General features: G+C 37.6%; 1 protein-coding gene across 6 annotated transcripts in view; it reads left to right on the forward strand.

The window, feature by feature from the left end:
• The window catches only part of LOC6504933 (GAS2-like protein pickled eggs), a 70,877-nt gene that overhangs the window by 16,041 nt on the left and 32,439 nt on the right, over positions 1–22,397 (forward strand). For 2 of the 6 annotated variants that reach the window (XM_014904386.3, XM_001966575.4), the window contains exons 3-4: positions 3,260–3,344; positions 18,426–18,814. In XM_014904386.3, coding sequence (XP_014759872.1) covers positions 18,647–18,814 — 168 coding nt within the window. In that variant the 5' untranslated portion in view covers positions 3,260–3,344; positions 18,426–18,646. Of the gene's footprint in view, positions 1–3,259; positions 3,345–18,425; positions 18,815–19,138; positions 22,393–22,397 lie in introns of those variants that run through there. The other 4 variants (XM_044716778.1, XM_044716777.1, XM_044716776.1 and 1 more) reach the window with 4 other exon arrangements.

Raw genomic sequence — 22,397 nt, forward strand, 5'->3', positions numbered from 1 at the left:
TAAAAACCACCAAAAAATCTTGCTATTTAAGAAAAAAATACCCCTAAAGAGTATCCAAAATTCTCCATTAATACTCGAAATATTTATGGCACTCTTCCTCTAATATATCGCATATCGTATCGTTCAGTGCTCTCCCTTGAATTCCTTGCCGGGTGCATTCCTTCTGCGCCAAAATAAAATAAAATTCAAACTCTTGTTCAAAAGGTGATGTGAGGCCGTGAGGGGGGAAATTTTCGGAAAGGAAAAGCCGGAGGAAAATGCAGAGGATGTGGCCGAGCAAGAGGTGAACAAAAAAAAAATAAAAGGGAAAATAAAAGGAATGGAAATTAAATCCAGAACAGGCCCAAGCAATAACCGAGCCGCTGAAGCGCGAACGGAAAATCACTTTGGCCTGGAAAATGTACCAGCACATAAATATTTTCCAATTGAGCAAGCCATGCAGTTTATTGGTTTTCACTTTTCTTTTTTTTTTTTTCAGCCCTTATAGAGTACCTAGTGGAGAGTACCACCCATTGCCACCCCCTTGTGGCATCTACTCCTCCCCACCATCCCGTACCTCTTTGGCAATTTGGAACACGAATCTAACCCTGCAGGTCTCGTGTCTTGTCCAATTTTCTTTGTAGTTGCCATTTTAAATTGCATTCTGTGGCTCTAAATTACATGGACTATATAGAGTATATAACTATCTATATATCTATCCATTTATCTATCTAGATACATATGTTTCCCAGTTGGTGGAGCTTTCTGCTCTCCAACTGCCGGAAATTGTCGTTTAACGCCTTTAGTCTATAATATATAATATACTCTATGGGCTTCAAGTATTATGCTTACTTTTTAAGGTAAAAAATAACATTTAAAACCATTTTTCGGGATAATAATATTAAATACTATTTTTGAAGGCCCTAAATATTTGTTAAAAATATAAGTGAAGTCTTATTTGTGCTTAGTTTGGTTGGAACATGAATGTTATTATAGAACTACAATATTTTATGTTCTCTATAGACTTATTCTATTTTAATAATACTATAAACTGTTTTTTACTGTATAAATATTTTAAATATATTTTTTTAAAAATATATTTCTAGTACTTATTTGTCTTAGTTTGAATTTAGTTAGTATATGATGTTGGTTTTGTAACATCTAATATCTAATATGATTTTTGGAATTATATAGTATATAGAAAATGTTGTATACACTTAATGCTCTAAATAATGCCATTTTAAAAATATACTGATTGGAATATAAGATTTTAAGATAATGATATTGAGATTTTTCCAGATCATAGATAGATAGATAAATAGATAGATATAGATAGATTTATAGATATATATGTTTATTATACCCCGACTTGTTATTTAATTTTACTCTTTAAATTAAATAAGTTTCTATTTTTTTTGTAAGTTTTAACTTTTTTTTCTATTTTGCCATGTTTTTTATCCAACTACCTGCTTTCTAACTAAATAAATAAATCTTTAACTTGAATATTTTTGGCAACATCCGCATTCTTCTGTGAAGTGAAAAGTGAGGGCCTGGGGATCTGAGATCTGAGATCTAATCTGCCCAAAAGGCAGACTGTCTTGGTCAGTCCCCCTGCCTCGATTAGCATAATTGAGATTGATGTTTCTCGAGCGTCAGTTTCTTTTCTTTTTTAATTTAGCAAGTGTTTTAATTATTTGGCAATCATTGGTTTTCCACAAAACACAAATTAACACTTATGGAAATTGAATATTTCTGTCAGAGTCTTGTTGTCCCTGAAAATGCTATGATTTTTTTTGGTTTTTCTTAGTGATTGCAACTTTGTGTGGTGCGTTTGGCTTGTTTTCTTTGCTTTTTGGCATTAATTAACAAGGTGCCACAAAAAAGGGGGAGGGGGTAGGTGGGTAGGGGGTTGTGTGTTGATAGGTGACCGGTTTTTGGGGTCAGTAATGGGTTAATGGCTTGCTCATGTCGGTATGTTGTCGCAGATTTGTTTAATTATGCCAAGACATGTCTGTGGGTGTTGACTTTTTAAATTTTATGTTTTTACTGTATAGGGGGGGTATCTATATATATGTTTTTGTTTTTTTTTGTTTTAATTCTCTGCGCATGCGCAACTCAAGAACAACAAAAACAACAGCAACTGCAACCTGTCAATGTCGTTGCAAAAAAAAAAAATGTTGAAAAAAAAAACTATGAATTACCTTTGACAAAAAGCCGACAATTTGTTGAGCAGCTACCCCCCTCTTCTTTAACCCCCTAAAGCCCACTCGATTCAAATTGCAAAAAAAAAAAAAAAGTCAGAAAAAATAATAATAATCAAGTAAATAACCAACTTACTCTCAAAGTGCATTAAGTCTCCTATACACCGTCACAGATACTTGTATCTCATAGATACACACTCGCTCGCAGATACTTTAGCTCAGATTTATGCTTGTTATCAATGGAAAAATGCATTTCTGCTACTTCTCTGCTTTTTTGCATTAAATTTGCATAAATAATTCCATTTTGCCGAGGCAAGTGAATAAAAAAATGCGAAAAAAATGGGAAAAAATGGCAGAAAAAACTGAAAACTAAAGTGCCATAAATGTGATGTGTCGCCCCCGCCGTGCTACAACCCCCCAAGCTCCCTCTTGCCACATGCCCCTTGATTAAACACTCATCCGGTTGCATGTTGCACATTGCACATCGCAAGTTGCACGTTGCAAGCAATGAATGTTGCACGGCTCTCGGTATATTTATATTTTTTATTCCGTTTGGGGTGGCATATAATGTCTTTATTTTGTGTGTCCCCCCCCCTGAGAATGTTGAAAGATCTCGAATGCGGCAGTCGAGATGAGGTGGTTGCAAGGACCTAAAAGGGAAGCTGCGACTAAAATGTGGGTGTTGCATGCCACAAGGCTGGCCCCGGGGCCAGAGGGTGAAATTGGATTTTCTCCCCGCACACACACACATTTTCTTGTTTTCCCCAATCTCCTTAGACAAAGTATTATTTCTTTTCCACAGATTTGATTTTTTCCCCCAAGTTTTCTGGGTTTCCTGGGTTCCTCTTATTTTTATTTAAAAATTCCTTAAATCCTTTACATGTTTTTGGGCATTTTTATTCCTAATCGGCTTAAGAAAACATAAGTTTTTGGTTGGTTTTTGGAGAGTTTTTCAAATACTTTGTTGAGATTGTGCGGAATTTAGGTATATTTTTTTTATATAATATTTAATATGTATAATCTTTAATTTATTCTTAATAATTTACTAATTTTATATTTTCTTTTCTTTTTATTTGCAGTTTTTTGACAAACTTTCAAGTTCAAAAATTTTAAGATCTAATGGGTGTTTTTAATATGAGCTAAAGAGTTTCCAGGTTCTTGTTTGTAAGTTTCTGATGTTTTTAATTTAAAAAATATTTATATTTATTATATATTTATTATTTTATCCATTTTATATATATTTAAATTTATTTAAATATTTTTTTGACATAATAATAAAGGGAGATTTATACCCGGTACTTGTAGAACATAAAGATAGATGTATATAAAATGGGTTATGGATTCATAGATTCTAAAAGTCATAGATCATGAATGTAAAAATCATATATTATATAGAAAGATATATATTATTGATGAGAATCCATAGAAGATCCAAACAAAAAAGTCATAAGGAGTACCGGGTATCACATACAGTTTCCTTTTCTTGCTGGTTTTCTTCATAATTTAATTTATTTTTGGAATAGTCCTCCCATAGTTCCCCCAGCCTTATCCCAGTAGACCTTGTTAGTGTCACGCCAGGCTCCTTCCTCCTTATCCTTTCACTTCAGCTATGCTAAAATAAATCGATTTGGACTCGAAATGTTACGCCTGATTCTGTGGGCGTTGCGAATTCTTTGTTCGTTTATCGGCTGCGCAATTCGTTTGGGCCATTTGTTACAATTTTTTGTTGTTCTTGCCGAGAAGTATCTGTATGTGTACTCTGTAGTTGTAGTTGTAGCTGTATCTGTATCTGTAACTGTGTAACCTAGCAGATACTCGTCCACTTTTCACATATTTTCCTGTTGTGGCAATTAATCGATTAGCCGGCTGAGCATTTTGCATCTCTGGCACTTGGCATTTTATATAAACTTTTCATTAATTCTTATTCTCAATTGGCGCCAATATGATACGATGTCGCCATTAACGACCTTTTCCCAGCCCATTCCCAGTGAAATATGACGGAACAATAATGATAAAAATAATAATAATAAAATAATGCACTGGGCGTTGGTCAGTTTAGAGCGATTGCGATTACGATTCCGATTCCAAATCCGAACCCGAATCCGATCGCCTTTAGAATGCAAATTGGAAATGATACAGAGAGGGAGAGGGTCTTTGAAAAGGAATACAAAAACACTTACTGAATGCGGAAATATTATTAGAGAGTCCGAAGACCAAAGATCGATCTGCACATTCTTCGCCGGGTGAGTGTATCTCTGTATCAGTATCTGTATCTGTGTATCTTGAACTGGAGCGAAAGGAAGGCTGAGCCTTGAAAGCGTGATAAATGACCAATGAACACATTGATCAATGAATTTGTGATCAAGAAATGCCAATGAACTTCTCTTTCTCATTGTGAATGGTGTCTCGAAGAATAAGCCTTGAGTTTGGTCAAAAGTTTTGCCATTTTAGAGGAAATAGGAAATGAAATCGGTGGTATTTATAAGGAATGGCTTAGATAATGACCTGAAAATAGCTATAGTCTCTCTGTTTTTAGTCAGAAGTAATCATTACTCTCTATAACTCTCTATAAGAACATGGAAATCACTAAAAAGATCTATTAAAATGTCATTATACCATATAAATCTGAATCTTATAACAAAAATGGTATTTATTATAGAATGTTGAAGAATTAGAATAGTATTTCCTTTTTTAAATCATACTCCATCCATATTCTCTATACGCAAAAATAAATCTATTATATATACCATATAGAATAATAAAGAATAAATAGGAAAGCTGATGTTTTAAAATTAAAACTTTCTTTCCATTTAGCATTATAGTTTAGTAACGATAGTATCTTTTAATCCACACTCTCTATGAGAACTAAGAAATCTTTACACCATACATATATTAAAATAAAGAAAAAATAGCGAAGCTACTAATCTGAAACTGAAATATTTCTTCCATTTAATTAAATCCATACTCTCTTTAAGAACAAAGAAATCTACATATTCCATATATTAAAATGAGAAAAAAATAGGGAAGCTAAGGATCTAAAACTAGCCCAACTAAGACCTCCTAATGACTATATTATTTACTTTCTATTTAATACAATATAGTATAATATAAGTAGTAGTATTTAAAAGTAATTCCTACCCTCTATAAGAACAAACAAAATGATTGAAAAGATCCACTCAAATACCACATTTTCAAATACCCTTTTAAAAACCCGAATTATAGACTTAATAATTGATTTGCGCCAACATTGATTCCCCAAAAACGGCTAACCATTCCTAAATGGAGGTTCAATGATCAACGATCGCTAATTCGAGCCCCAAACGGATCCAATTATGTCACTTAATTGATCGCCACAAGTTCATATCCGTGTAATTTGTGGCTCTGCCCGCTTTTCTTGTCAAAAGTTGTGTCAAAGTTGAGTCGATAATGCGATCATTTGTGGCAAAGTGGCAGGCAGAGCCTATAGTGTGGCCTAATGGCATAATGATCATTGCAATGGACTCAATTTTTTGAGTCTGGAGTCTTTTTTGGAAAAAAAAAATACTAATTGATTGCAAGCACCTCCGATCACCGATCACCTGCTGTGTTGGGTTTATGTTTTATGTTTTTTTGTTTATTTTTTGTTTCGGGTTGGGGGGCCTATTTGACAGTTTCCAATCCACTTGAAATTTAAATTACGAAATCACAAATCGAAATTGAAACGGAAAACTGAAAACTGGCCCAAGATCTCTTGGGATCTGCGGTCTAGGCCATTTGACATGGCATTTGGACCCGGTTGGCATTCACACTACATAGCCCTCCTTTATTTTTGATTGTCGGATCATTATCAACGAAAATGATGTTGTTTTTCTTCTCCACAGTCGGTTCTCCTTCTCTTAATTTTTTGTTTTTGTTTTTTTGGTTAGAGGTTAATGATTTTAAATGTGATCATAGGCATCGGCATCGCAGCTTGATCACTTTTAATTGCTCTAAGCCCTCTTTAAAGGGCCCCGTCATAAATTAATTTAAAGCATTTTGCTGCCAGCGTTGAAATCGAAAGTAAATTTATTTTCAATTTTCGTTTAACTATTATTGAAGTGCGCCCAAGATCAGGCACTTGTTTGAAGGCACTGGGAAAAATTTCAGGCAATAATTATAAAATATATATTACAATATTTCATAGTTTCTTCTCAAAACTCTACTCTTAAAGTCATCTCAGTCTTCTAAAATCTTTAAAAATCTTTGAATAACTTTTCTCATTCTCTTATTTTTTCACCGTGTGACTAAAAAAAAGACAAACACTAATTAATTGTTCTAAAATTGACACAAAAATATCGCCTGCAGTCCACAGACCTTTGTCGCGTTTCCATCTATTTGGTTTTTGGAGCCACAAGGTTAGCCATAAATAGCCCTGGGAACAGCCAAGAGCCAAGAGCCAAGAGCCAAGATGACAGCACACAACTCCCCCAACCCACAGGCCAAGGGGGTATATGGTTATTTTTGGAGAGATAGTGGGAGAACTCTTTCAGTCTTTCCGTCTTTGAGTCTTTGAGGGGGAAAAGTACTACAAAAAGTGTTAAAAATATAGAAGAGATAGATCCACGCATTGTGTTGCGGATAATGATGATCAATGGAGCCAATAAACAACAACGACAACGGACAGTAAGCGGACAACAAGCGGACAAACGGACAAACGGACAACAAAACGCCCAACACTCATGCCGGAAATTGTAGAACGTGTTTATGCCACAATTCCAAGTTGTTAAGCCACGCACAGAGACCAGACTGACTGACAGACTGGGAGACAGACAGAAATGCGTCAGACGCGACGACAGGCAGCAACACAAACAACAACAACAACAACAACCAACAAACAATCTCTGTTGGTTGCGCGACATGCGTGCCAAAACAGATACATAGATACAAAGATACTCCGCAACAGATACAAAGACAGATGCACCGTTTTGTTTTTAGTTTTTTCTTCTCTTTGAGACTTTGAGACCAGAATCGAGAATGCAGACTCCTGATACCCAATTCCCGCTTTTCCTCCAAGACTCCATGGCTAGAAGGCATCTGTAGAAAGCGAAACTATCTATGAGATACTACACTGGGGTGAACCAGAGTTGCCTTTATGGAATATGATGGAAACTTAATAGGAAATGTTTAAAGGCAAAAAAATATTTTATATTTAAAATATTTAGAGATAAATAAGATTACTAAAATTTGTAATAATTAAACATCTTTTATGGAATTTAATTTCTATAATATAATTCTCAACTAGTTCTGGTATAGTTTTATATTTAAAGCCTCTTTTAGAGAAAAAAAGTTGTTTTCTTGATTTTAGTTCTTATTTGGTCTATTTTTTTGTCATTTTTGCTTAAAAAAAATAGACCTTTTTATAGATTTTCCTGTATATCCTGTTTATAAATGGAATAATTATTAATATAATTTTCCCGACTCCCATTTTCCATTTCGAAGTAGATTTTGTATGAATAAACCCCATATTTTCGAAATAACTTTCTTTTAAAAGGGTTTATTATAATTCTCAATTCTAGCCCAACTCTTCATAAAAAAAGCTAGGTTATCTCAAATAAAATCACTTCTATTCTCATTTTTGGAATAGAATGGCTACTCATAGTTCCTAAACCTAATCACCACTACCCCTAGAGTCTACAACTGACCACCACTTTTTCTCTCAGTGCATTCTACGCTCACGCACAAGTGAGAACTGATCCGAACTGGAGTGAACCAAAACTGAACCATAGAGCCGGGCTCGAAAACTCTTCCATTCATAAGTTCTTCATTCAGATTTGGTTCGCAGAGTTTCGTCTTCAGATCACGTGCCTGTCATCAAGGCAGAACCTGGACACACCTGGGCCAGGTAGAGGGGGTCCAGCTAGAGAGCTAGAGAGGCAGAGAGGTGGAGGCAGTTGATTGAACCGATTCAAAGTACGATTCGTAATAACGTGGCCGGACTCACGATCGAATTGAGTTGTTTATGGAGGTGGCACGTTGTGACATCAACGCCTCAAAACTTGGCTTCCAACTGAGAAGACGCCTCCTCCGCCACCACCTCCTGGAAAGTCCAAAGCCAAAGTCCAACTCCAAGCTGAAGCTTTGGATTTGTTTTCCTGGTCGGTCGATGCATAAATTGGAGTGATCCATGGCTGTGCGTGTCGCATATTAATTATGCCCTGGAGTTCACGGAGTTCTTCGCCTCTCGAGCGACAGACAGTGCGTTTCGCAATAATAGGTCGCTATGTGATTACCTGATTTTGTAACTAATAGAAGGTCATAATTTTGGGTTAATTATGATGATTATTTGTAAGAAAAGGTTGAGTTTCAGATACATTTTTAGTAGTTTTAGGAAGCCATAAGTCTCTACCAGTTCTATTTTATTTTTTTTGCTAATAATTCATACTTTTTAATCTAAAAATAATTAACCCGCATATTACACCCTCTATTTTTGAATTTTTATAAATAAACTACAGTCCTCCCCCGCCTGGTGCACCCTGCTAGCCATGGCCTGGTTGTTCCTGCCGTGTCTTGACCTCGTTTTTATTTTTTCACTTTGTCTCTAGCATGGAGAGGTGATCGCCGGTGATCTCAGGTGCTCCGATTGGAGCCAGGCCTTAAATGGCTAATTAACAACAACGCATAACTCTCACCTGGCCTGGCCTGGTAGGAATGGTAATGCCAATGGAAATGGAGATGGTCTAGAAGGCCCCGTGGACAATTGCCAATTATGAGCAAAGCAGATCCAGTTCAAGTTCCATAGCGAATTCTAGTTACATACTTTTTTTTTTCTTCTTATTTGTGCATATACATATATATAGTTTTTTTTTTTTTTTTAGGTCTAGTCCGAGATTTGGTCTTGGTCTTGGAGTCGGTTTCCATTACCATTTTCTATTTTCCATTTGCCATTTCAATCCGGGGCGATGGTTTTGTTTTGTTCTTGGCAGCGTTTCTATAATATCGTCACTGGATATGTGGCAATTGTGTCACACCTCTTGGCCACCAACTCAGTCCCCCAGCTCAGGCCAATGTCAATTGTCATTGGATAGTGGATGGTGGACAGTGGACAGTGGATAGTCCAGAAACGACAGCTCCCACAATTAACCCATTGGTCACGCTTAGTTCTCAAGGATAAGCCAAAAGATTTTATATCTTTATGCGTATTTTTAAATATTTTATTTTCTTTTTATAGATTTAAAAGCTTTGTAATAACTTTTAAATCATTTTATTCAGTTGTAAGCTTTCGATATTGTCAATCAATCGTTTTAATCGATATTTTTTGTACTTTTATTCAAATTCGATCAAATTCGAAAACCTTTGATCTGTTAGAAAGAGTCTACCCGAAAATAAAAGTATTTTTTGGGTACTTTATGACCTTAAGTTTGAGTTTAAAAACTTTTAATTCATAATCGATATTTAGACAGATAGATAGTTAATTAAAATCGACAGTTTTTGGCTATTATTGATATAGAAATAATTTTTCAAGAACCATCATATTTTTTAAAGCGTTTTATATGAGAAATTTAAGGTATCATTTGTTAGTTTAAGTTAGTTAGTCTTAGTTAGTTAGTTTATACAGAAAAAAGATACATTTTTGACTATTAGTAAACTGAAAATCACTCTCTAAGTAACTAGACTTCCCAAATGAATCATAACCAATGCCAAATGTCAACTTATTGTGCTAAAAAATAAGTAATTATTTGCTAAAAACCTACCTCATTGTTTATGAAAAATTAGCAAACCAGAAACTTATTTTTTTTTAGGAATAAAATAAAGGAAATAGGTACTCATAGAACAAATAACCTTGCAAAATAAAAAGCCAAGCAAGGTGTGGACTTTTGACACTTTGTTACTTCCAAATTAAATATATGATTTGCAATATTTTGTCAAAGATTAGATCATATTGTGTAAGCCTCTCAAGTGACCTAAAAATTAATAAATCCCATAAAATAATCCCAAGCCAATAATCAATCAATGAGGATTATTTCATCGATAGATTTGTTTATTTTCGAATCAAATTTCGATCGAATTCGAATTTTTCTGGGAACTTGGTAATAAAAAATGAAGAGAGAATACCAAAAGGGTCTAAGAATCTTTGCAACGAATATTTCTGCCAAAAGGGGTATTTATGAGAATCGTATAAATCTTGTTTGCATATCGAAATTACAGAGGATGCCGATACCGATTCCGATTTCTGCATAAATACTGAAAAATTACCCTTTTTTTGCGGTAGTTTTTTGGTGGGTTCCCAGAAGACTCTGCGAGTGAGATGGCGACGGCATTAAGCCTGATTAGGCCGGGCCAGAAAGAAAGGCAACAATAAAGACACCCAACAAAAAAAAAAAAATATAAGAGGTAAAAAATAAAAAAAAACAGAAACAATAACAAAAAAGACCATAAGTGATGGAGAGGCGACCAAAGAAAACAAAAGTAAACCCGGCACAAGTTCAAGGTCAAGAGCAGAGCACAACCGAAGAGCGGAAAGCTGCGCTTCAGGTCTGGCTCACACTCAGACAGAGATAGAGACAGAAGACGGGCATACGCACCTTTGGGCGAAAGGTGAGGGCGCTGGCGCAGGTGAGGGTGTGAGTGGCGAGAGGAGGAGAAGATGTGCAGCAGCTTCAAGTACAGTAGAGATTGGGAAACTTGAACATTAAAATTAAATTAATTATTCATGACTTTTTAGAACACAATAGTTTGTTATATTCTATTTTTATAGTATTTATTTTATTAGATTGCCATTTTTTAGTTTATAAATGTATAAAAAATAAAACCCTTAAAATTATTTTTAATTGGAACATCTTAAAAAAATATAAATACAAAAACAAACACATGCCGAATAAGAATTGTTTTCTTTATTCAGCAATTTGTTAAAATTTTACAAGAAACAGGCTATTTCGTCACCAAAACTGATACATTCTGAGAGTTAGCTAGATCTTTACTAGTAACTTACCTCGAAACAAGGTTTTTATACCAATTTTTCTTTTATATAAGAGGTACCATATATCCTTACCCCTACAATATAAAATATTTATAGTAATTGGTGCACTTTTCGTTACCAAAACTAATATCAGATATTTAGAGAGTTGCATGTGTATTCGTCACTGATAACAGTACCTCGACAAGAGGTTTTTAAATCACTAAGTTTTCTTTAAAATATCTCAACTATTAACTACACTATTTTAACCATATCTTAACTTTTATACGTCCATACCCCTTGAACTGAAAATATTTATGGTTATCTTTTATCGAGTCTCACCCGTAGAAGGTGAAAAGAATCAGGCAGCAGAGGCAACAAAAAAAAGAGCCATGCCTAATGAAAGTCAGACAGTAGGCGGGATGGGGGGCGTGTGGGGCGGCGACTCCAAGACGAAGGAGGTCCCTATTAGAAGTGGCGAGGCAGAAAAACGATTGCAATCTTTTGCCGCCTTTTGTCCTTTAAGGTTTTCTGTCTCCGTTACTCTTTCTTTCCCACTCCTTTCTCCAGTCTCCAGTCTAGAGTCTCCACTCTCTTCTCGATCCCCCCAAAAGGCTTAACCCACTAAAGTGCTACTGTCATTACGTCATTTAACGTGGAGTACAGTAGATACAAGCATGTGTGTGTTTAGGTGACGTTCTGGTATCTAAAACTAACTACAGATAATGCAAAAAAAACTAAAAACCTTTCAAGTTTGTTCAATGTAATCCCCCCATTGACTGATGGATCGACTGATAAGATTTCAAAAATACGCTACAATTAGAAAAGTAAATGGAATAAAAATAGGAAATGATATAGAATAAAATATAATAGAAAAAATTAAATTCAGTTAAGAGGAAATTAAGTTTTCTTTTATTTTATTTAACTATTATGTTTAATTATTAAAGTTAAAGGTTTAATCTTAAATAGTAGCTCATTGTAGGATTCGTTGCAAACTAAACATGACCCCCTTGGCGCTCTCTCTCGACTCTCCCCCCTTTTTGGAGACTGTTCTCTCTTTGTATCTCTTGGCTTCTTGGCTCTCTCTCCTGAGGCAACCCACACCGTGCGACTGCGCGAATGACTTTGAGTGCGACTCCGGGCATGGAGCTTTGTATGTGTTTTTTTTTTCCCCATTTTTTTTTTTTTTTTTCATTTAAAGTCTAATCAAAACATTTGAAGTTACTTAAGAAACCTACGCAGCTTAAGTTGCGTTTCTTGTTTCGAATTCTTAACTTGTCGCAGCTTTGTCTTTGGTTTTTTTTCTTATTTTTTTTTTCTCTCTTCCAACAGAGGCAAAATAAATTGTAAATTAAGTTTCTGCGACATTTATACAAAAAAAAAAAAAACAACAAAAAACTAAATAAAAAAGCGGCCATTCAGAGACAAGTTTTTGTTGTTGCAGTTCTTGGGGTTTTAGTTTTCTTTGCCCTTTCAAATGCGATACAGACGGCTTCAGAAGGTTACCATGTGTGTGTGATCTACTTTAAGTCAGACAAAAGCGAAAAAAAAAAATAAAACCTAATTCCCCCTTTGTGCTTCTTTTTCTAAGTAAGTCTAAGTATTAGTATCTAAATTATTCGCTCTGGATGAGTCAGTATTGTGAACTTTAGTTTTGGCCTAATGCCAGCAAATCTTGCGACTGGTTCTCTTCCCATAACAATCCAAATACAAACAAATAGCTCCCACATAGTATGCCGGCTAGTCCAAGGTCGTCGTCCTCCTACACACGCCACCCCAGTCCACTGTACTCCCACCCACTCCACTCCACTCCACTCCATTCCACTCGAAAAAAAACAAAGTATCTGTACATATATGCATTATAATAATCGGGCGACATCACTGACAGTTCCCACAACACGTCAGTCAGCACAGTGGACACTGAGAACAAAGGAACTAGCTAATGTTAGGAATGAAAATATAAATAATAAACATTTGATAGTATTTTATTTTTAGTTCTTAATCTCTAAAGTTGTATCATATTAATATTTAAATTGTATGAGTTATTAATGTGGTATGTGAGTTATATGTATAAGATATATTTATTTCTTCTTTATAAGATCTCTATATATGTTATGATCCTATTTCTTTTAAGGAATAGGTTATATTTAATCCTATTTCTAGGATTGTGGAATCTCTCTCCCTATCAATACCATTTTCTTTTTATGATATATGAGTAATATTTTAGTTATATGATACATGATATTAAATCTATATATATGATATATATGATATGATATTTATAATTTTGGAATTAGAGAAACTCTATACTTTATGATATATAAGTAATAATTGAAATCATATGGTTATAGGAACTCTTCATAAATTGGCTCTTAAAGTAGATATATATCCCTTTATAGATAATAATCCTAAAATTTCTCTCACTGCCTAAAAATACCATTTTTTTTGTACTATTTTCCTGAGAACTACAAAATGGCGGCGCCGGTTTCCTTTTGTCCGCCTTGTCTATTGATTTAGCCACGAATGCTGAACTGAGCAAAGGAAGCTCCGGCCAATGGGCCAGGAGTTCCCAAGGAGGGGGTTTTGGTGGAAGCAAAAAAAAAACAAGGAAAAACGGAGAAAATCGGCGGAACAGGAAGGAACAGGAGGGAAAAAGGGATAGTAGTGTCTGACATTTATGGCGACGATGACAGAAGTGTCTAATGATGAGAAAACATGGCAATGGGCATGGAATGCAGATGCAGATCCCCAAGATACAAGATATATGTATAAAAACTCCACACATATAGTATATATAGATGGATGACAATGCATCAGGCTGCCACAAAAGGAGTTGAGACATTCGTATGAGTATGCAAAATGGCTGGAAAAAAAAGGGTAGAAAAATGAGGGCCAAAAAGGGAGAGGCAACTCCGTTCGAGTGCCTGTTACCATTGTTGGTTCAATGGCTCAAAATGGATAGATAATAACTTGTGAAAATAACTTTTGCACTTGAACGAGATTTGAAATGGGGAGCACTCGACAGATACAAAGATACATCCATCCATCCGAACGATGCAGTTCGTGTATGTGTGTGTTTACTGTCAAAATCATGGTCCACGGTCCATATTCGACACTGAAATTTCTGACAGATGCGAGTGCATCAAGTTCAGATTGTTTTCAAACGGAGGCAGGGGGGGGGAGGGCTGTCAGTGGCGCACTGGCGAAGGGGGATTTTGGTGGTGGGAGTGTGAACTGCAATCGCATCGATTGTTGTTGCTTGAAATGAAATCGTTTCAATTGTCGCTTCAAGTGTCATTGAACGTTTGGGTGGCATGATGGGATTGGAAAAGGGGGCTTGGGGGAATTGGTAAATGAGAAGAAAAACTCTAACAAGAGTACACTACAAAAAAATATATAAAATCGGTCTACAAAACAAATAAAGGAAGAAAAGCAAAAGAATAGCTTATCGTGTTTGTTCCATCCCTAATTGAGTGTGACCAACTTCATGTTTAACACAGTTTTTATAACGGTTAATCGCCATTTACTCATCTCTTTAGATCTTTGATCTTTTTTGACTGTGCAATTGCAAAAAGACACTTGAAATTCAATGCGCTTGGCATTTCTTTCTCATTGGGTCTATCGTATATCGTATATCGATATCCAATAAAACCAATAGCTTCCCCCACTCGTTACTCGGTGCCCCCTTCCGTTCCACTTTCAAAATTGTGAAACTTCATCGCCTGTCCACGTCTGTAATTGTTAATTGAAAAAGTCAACAATAGCAATTCGTTACCTTTATAACATATATTTTCCATTTTCAATCTTGAGCCATAGCCATATAGCCTCTCGATTCACACTCTCGATCACTTTTACTGTCATTCAGCAATTCACACTTTAAATGGAAAAACTAATAAATAAAAACAAAAACACAAAAAGTATCTGTAAGGTGAGGAGTGTGGAATTCATTAGGTTGAAGAACCCAACTTGGCAACTCGAGGAGCTAATAATAAAAACAAACAAATGTGAAGTAATAATTCTATAAATTCTATAAATTGTAAGCAAGGAAGTTTAAAAATAGTTGCGGTTGGCTAGCTTAGTTGGATGTATTAAATCCAATAAATTAATAAGTAATATTTAGTCATAAATTAATGGAAAATGAATCAATTACTCAAGAGAGAGATAAGAGTATATATGGCCATATAACACTCTATATATTGCTGAAAAGATAAGAACTTCATGATAGATGAATTTATTATTTTTTCTGTTTTTCTGTTTCATCATCAGTCGATATCGTAAAATATATAGTTAGATAAGGGACTAGGTTTTGCACGTAACCCGGGGAGAAGTGTAATAAAATGCACATTTGGTGACAATGCCAGCGGAGGAGATTGTATTTGGGAATGGATATGGGGACAGGCCTTATATGCGAATCGACGCATCCTATGCGGATTGTTGGCTGATTTTTTAATTAAATTCACTTTCAAAAAATACCGCTAATCATTCGAACAAAAGGCCAGCGCAGTGAACATATTTGCATATTTGTTTGTCTCGAAAGTTGGCGACTTAACTTTGCCTCTTCACTTTGAAATCTTGAATCGTTTTCTGTTTTCTGTCTTTTGTATTTTTTTTTTCCCACCCACAGCTCCAAGCGGGGGGCGTGGCATGTGAATAGCCAGATTGATCGATCTAGGCAATATATATGTTGTATATATCCATACTATATTATTTTTTCGCAAGTGCGAAAGTGAAATCTTGGGATGAGATGCGGATTTGCCCACCCCCCAGGGCTAAAAAAAAAACAGAAAAACCGAAAACCGAAAAACAATCCGCGATCAATGGTTACCAAATTAGCCAACATACATACCTATCACATGTAGTATGGGATTTTCTACTATTCGATTTCGAGTACTTGTTGAATCCCCAAAATCCGTTGCTGATCATTTTCGGGGGTAACATACTTACAACAAAAAACCTCAACAGAAAAAAAAAAAACACGTAAGTTGTGCCTTAATTAAGACCAGCCTCATCGGAATTGAGTGTCTGTTACGTAAGTAGTTAAAACAGCCGGACCAAAATCACTGAATCGCGCGAATTAAATGCCCAACAACACAAAAAATACAAAAATATAAAAAATAAAAAACAGCACACACAAGGGGGGGAAACATTTAAAACACACATATCGAAATCCAACTGAACAGCGAATGCGAATGGGATTTCTTCGATTTCTTAAGCTTTTTTTTTTTTGTTCCCACTCTCTCGACCATTGAATTTTTTCTTTTTTTCTTCATTAATACCAACGATCGGTCTTACCAGATTAGCACCTTGGCCTAATTATGCAGATTTCGGCAGTGGGCTGCTGTTTATTCGACTCGAGCCATTTAAATTCTTGACAAGATTTTCGGTTTCCAACAAAACTGTTCCACGCTCGCCCAGAATTTTCTATTCCCTCACGAAAAGTATCTATATCTTTTCCAATTCTCAGCCGATTCTCAAGCAGAGTATCTTTAACGATTTCTGGATCGAATCTCTATCATTGTGCATCAATATTCAGTAGCAAAATATTTGTTTAAATTTTTTCAATTTTTGTAGGGGATGCCCTTCAAAATGTTGGATTTCCATACATATGTATGTTACATTCATATCTATTATCTCAGCCAATTCCTATCCGATTCTTAAGCGCAGTACCTTAAACTACTTCTAGATCAATTCCCCATTATTCTGCATCATAATCCTAATACAAAATATTTTTAAACTTTTTTTCCAACATTTTTGGGGAGACCCCTTGTGAAATGGGATTTTTCGTATATCACCCACATCCATGGATATATCTCAGCCAATTCTCATCCAATTCTTGAGCGGAATACCTTAAATGATTTCTAAACTGATTCCCCGTGATTCTACATCCCAATCCCGCCACAAAATATTTTTTCAAAATTTTTAAAATTTTTTTGGGGTATCCCCTTCGAAATGCTAAATTTTGGTTTTTGGTCCATATCCATAGCTATATCTCAGCCAATTCCTATCCGATTCTTAACCGTAATACCTTAAACGATTTGTGGGTCAATTTTCCGCCATTCTGAATCAAAATCCTACCAAAAAAAATTTGTTCAAAATTTCTTACATTTTTCCCCATTAGAAATCCTGTATTTTCGTATATGCCCCACATCCATAGCCATATCTCTTCCAATTCTCAGCCGCCTCTCAAGCTAAGAACCTTAAACGATTTGTTAATCGATTCTGTTTCATTCTCAATTAAAATATTTTCACAAAATATTCCCTTCACACTTTTGAATCTTAAACCACACACCCCTTTTTAAAAATTTCCATTCCGTTTATTTTCCATTAATAAGTTGCACTTCCTCGTCGGTTGGCTTTAATGAGTAATAACCAGTTCCAGCGGCCACGCCTCCAGGCACCGGCCGACTGGCACCTGCCTCAAGGTCGAATCCTTTTCGATAATTCGATAAATGCTTTGATAAGCCATGAAGTTTACGAGTGGCCTTGGATCGTTAATCGTCTTAAAAAAACGAACGAAAAAATGAAGATCCTCCCCTTTTGGCGCTGAAGTTCACAGTTCAATTGGGTTTACCGCTAATTAGTCCCCAGGTGATTAAGTCAGGAACCCCAGAAAGGGGCGGAGGGGATAGTCTGCAACTTTGTTTCATTATTTTTGTATATTTTAGTTTTTTATTTTGTGCCTTGCTTGGGAAGCAAGTCTCTGAGGCTTTTTCAAGTAAACCGACCATAACTACTAGGCCGCGAGTCACTTTTATGTTTTATTTATTGATTTTATTTCTATAAGTTTTGTTGCTGGCGGCACCGGCGATTGTTGTTGCTTATGGTGTTGGTGTTGCTGTTGTTGCTGTTGATGTTGCTTTGGCTGTTGCCGTGTCTGTTGTCTGTTGCCACTACTGGCTGCGGTTTTCTGTCCCATAATTATGTCAGCTGCAGTGGCACAATCATAAATTTTCGCGCATTTTTTTTTCTTATTTTTTTGCAGCCATTCTGCGCCGGCTAGAGGGTGAAATATTTTGTGTAAAAATTTTTGGAAAATTTATTATCCACTTGCTGGCAATTTGATTGCATATCATCAATCAGCTAGGTTACGGAAATTCTTTATACAAATTTTAAAAAATATATTACTTTAAGGCTCATAGTATGAGCGGTTCAAGTAGGTGACGAAATGCAAGGAGGAGTAATTATTAATTAAAAATTATTTATTAAAAATTTAATAAAATATATTACTATGAACTTTAAGTAGTTTAAGTAGGTGACGAAAGGCAAGGATATTTATAATAATTTATTAATAAATAATTTATTTAATAATCCTTTTAATTTCTTCTCATTTTCAGCTTAAACTCTCCGAAAAAACTAAAATATTTCGAACCAAACCGAAAACATAATCCGAACCAGACGCGATGAACTGCATCCAAATTAATAACGAAAACCCTACGAAACTTTGCTAAAATCTCCTCTAAAAAAGCTATTTAAAAACACGAATATAAAATATAAAAATTCCAAATCGAAATAAGGGAAAAATTAAGGGCAAACAAATAAATAAAAATCCAACAAGATGGCCATGTTGGAGGCGAGGCCTTATAGGCCCTTTAAGTCCAGCGAAGAGTATCTGGAGGCCATGAAGGAGGACTTGGCCGAATGGCTGAGCACCCTATACCCCGAACTGAGTATTAATGCTGAGAACTTTATGGATCGACTCGACACTGGCGTGGCTCTGTGCAAGGTAAGCGAGTGTTTCTTTCTTTAAATCCAACTCACTTCACACATTTCCTCACTCTGATACTTTTGATGGGAAAGTGCTAAGAGCTTTAGAGACTTTGATGGCTAAAAGGCTACCGGCTTCCTACCTTTTTTCTCCAGCAAACTGGGTCATGCCCAGAGGGGTTCAGTGCCCACGTGGAATGCATTCAGAACTCAAATGAGGGTACTAATGCTTTATGTTAGGGGATGGGGATTGGAATGGGGTATCCAGAACCGAACAAAGGGCCTCCTTTGAAGCTCTCTTTCTTTTTGGGTAGAAAATAAATATTAATCCATTAATTTTCAGATAGAAATATTAATAATGAAAAGGCATATCTGGCATCTGGAGAGAGGGGAAATTCTGATACAAGTGTGCTGTGGCAAATTACTGTCATTCGAATTTCGAACCCCGGGACGAACGCTCCCCAAACCCTTCAGTCTGACTCAGAATCTGATACGACTAGCATCTCTATCTCTATATCCCAGTGTGATAAGCGAGTGTGATTTAAAGCGTTGAATAATAATTTTGAGCTGAGCTAAAAAAAAAAGTCTTTTTCGAAAAGTTGTACAAAAATGGATGATTTCCAATTCGAAGAGTCGCCGCGTTTTTTGAATATCTTGCAATCGGGAACGGGTAAAAATGCCTGTGCGGTATCTCGGCGCGAGATATTAGAGTGGGTTAACGATTGGTTCGACAAGGACTACCGACGCCTTGAAGAGCTAAAAACTGGCGTCGAGTACTGTTGCCTTCTGAACGAACTGATCCCTCAGTCAGTCCCCATCGGGAAGATCAGAATGGACACCTTGTCGGACTACGATTGCACGGAAAACTGGAACTTGATCTACACTTGCCTGAACACCCATGGAGTGGCCAAGGAGCTGGCCATCGATCGGCTTGCCAGTGGCGGTTCTAGGGAGTCCCTCGACTTCGCCCAGTGGTTCAAGACCTTCTTTGACCGCAACACCGAATACATACTGCATAAGGCCACTCAAACATTGGACCAGCCGACAACAACGACAAAGAAGATCGGCGAGGGCAGGGAGAGTCTGTACCTGGTGGAGCCGGTGATTCGCAGTGCCACCCAACCGAACATGCGCTATGGGAAGGGGGAGGACGCCAAGGCCGGAGGTCCTTCGAAACAGACTCGCAATGCCAATGCCAATGCCAGACGTATGCATTCGGTGAGTCCTGCCAAGGCGCCGCCACAGAAGAGCCCTGCGAAGGATGCCCCAGTTGATCCCAAGAAGCGGCTGAGATTTGCTGGGAAGAGCGAGGATGTGGTGGAGGAAGTTCCTCAAAAGAAGACTCAAATCGTGAAGAGAATGCTGCGCGAGGCTCAGAGGAAGTTGGAGCTTGAACGAAGTGCCGCAGAGGATGTGGAGGTAGAAGAGGAGGTGGTTGAAGTTCCTCCAAAGGTCACTCCAATCCTGAAGAAGCGGCTGCGACCTGCTGAGAAAAAGGCGGTGCGAGTGCAGAGTCCCAGCGAGGATGTGGAGGTAGAAGAGGAAGTGGTTGAAGTTCTTCCAAAAAAGATTCTGAAGAAGCGGCTGCGAGGTGCTCAGAAAAAGTTGGTGTTTGAGCGAAGTCCGAGCCAGGATGTGGAGGAAGAGGAAGTCGTGGTCCAAGTTCCTCAGAAAAAGACTCAAATCCAGAAGCGACGGCTGCGAGACGCTCAAAAGAAGCCAGTGCCTGAGCGAAGTCCCAGCGAGGATGTGGAGGTGGAGGAGGAAGTGGTCGAGGTTCCTCAAACCCCGAAGAAACGTGTGCGAGATGCTAAGAAGAAAGCAGTGCCTGATCGAAGGCCTAGCGAGGATGTGGAGGTAGAAGAGGAAGTCCAGGCTAAAGTTTCTCCAAAAAAGCGAATCGTCCGAAAACGCATGCAAATGCCAACACCAGGCGAGGATTTGGAGGTGGAAGGAGACCTCAATGCTACTCCAAGAAAGACTCGAATCGTTAGGAAACGTGTGCGAGTTCATTCGCTAAGCCCTGATGTACCAAATCAGAACGTTTCTGCCGAGACTCCGAGAAAGACATTACCAAGAGGGAAGGAGCAGGTGGAAGAGGACATCGAGGTTTCTCCAAAGGGTCGCGTCCAAAACAAGCGCATGAGAGTTCATTCCCTAAGTCCAGATTACTCTCAGAAACAATGTGGTCCTGCTGAGAAAGAGGCTGCACAAGTGGAAGAGGTTAAGGTTGCAGCTCCACCAAAAAAGTCTCGCATTCCGCAAAAGACCCAAAGAAGGGTGCACTCCCTGAGCCCCATAAGATCACACGAAGATGTGGGGAAGAAGACATTGCCTGTGCCACGTCCAAGAGTGGCTTTAGAAATGGAGGAGAACGTCAAGGTGGAAGTCCCCGACAAGAAGTTAAGGGTACATTCCTTAAGTCCGATTAGGACCAAACAGATCGAAGCTTCTCCAGAAAGGACACTGCCTGTGGATGTCCAAGACGTCAAGGTTAGGCTTCCTCCGAAGAAGACTCGCATCCCCAGAAGGCGACCAAATCCATCAACGAGTCCCACTAGGGTTTCGCAACAAAATACATTGGATGATGTCGTGGTTGGTCCCACGAAGAAGAGTCCCACTCCTGTTCCCCAATACACAAAAGAACCATTGCCCGAGCCAAGTCCTTATGATGACGGCTTCGAGGTTATATTTCCTCCAAGACACCTTCGCAAATCCATGAAGTATCTACCCCATTCCGACTCTTCGAACTCTTCGAACTCTTCGAGCTCAACCATTGCTCCTCCATGCACTAGGAAGTATGAAGAGATGGAAGACACGGCTTCAACAGGGACACTCCGTAATTCTGATTATGAAGAGATGACTCCATTCGATATCCACGGTTCTATTCGAGAAAGCAATCGCCGTTTTTCATGTCCATGTGGAGCCGAGAATAATTATAACCGTAAGCGATATGATCCTTTTTCAATCCGAATATCCACTTACTATATCCACGCAGTCTGTTACGAGTCGGGCAACGACAGTGTCGAGTACAACAATGTCAACTTCGATAGGGAACCGGATGAGTGCACTTGGGGGGCAGCACTTTTCCCATGGGGCAGCTCCCATATGCATCTTGAACGGAGGCCCAGTGATGTCACTACTCTCAGTGGTTTGAGTGCGAATCCGAGGCTGGAATACCAGAGATATCTAAAAATATCCCGTACCACGTGGCAACAGAATCATTTTAGGAAGCAATACTACGAAAAGAGAAGTCAATCTTCAAGATCAAAGTACCTAGGACTGCGTCCTCTTAGCAGGTTTGCTGGGGATCTTCTGGAATGGACCATAGACGACGAAAAAAATGACCCTTTCGATACTTCTCATTTCGGTAAGTATAGCTACAAAAGCAAAAGTCTACTGAACCCCTCCACAGACCCTAACGAACCACACCCAGATGAAGAGTTTCGAGTTTCCACTCAGCCCCAGGAAACAGATTTTGGCATCTATGCCAGAAAGTTAATAGCTGCCCTCAAGGGCTCCATCTTCGCAGAGCTGCGAACTGCCCTCTACAACAGCGAGATAATCCCCTATCTAGAGTACTCCTTCGTTTGTATTGTAAT

This window comes from Drosophila ananassae, chromosome XL (assembly GCF_017639315.1).
Source record: "Drosophila ananassae strain 14024-0371.13 chromosome XL, ASM1763931v2, whole genome shotgun sequence".
NCBI classification, from domain to species: domain Eukaryota; kingdom Metazoa; phylum Arthropoda; class Insecta; order Diptera; family Drosophilidae; genus Drosophila; species Drosophila ananassae.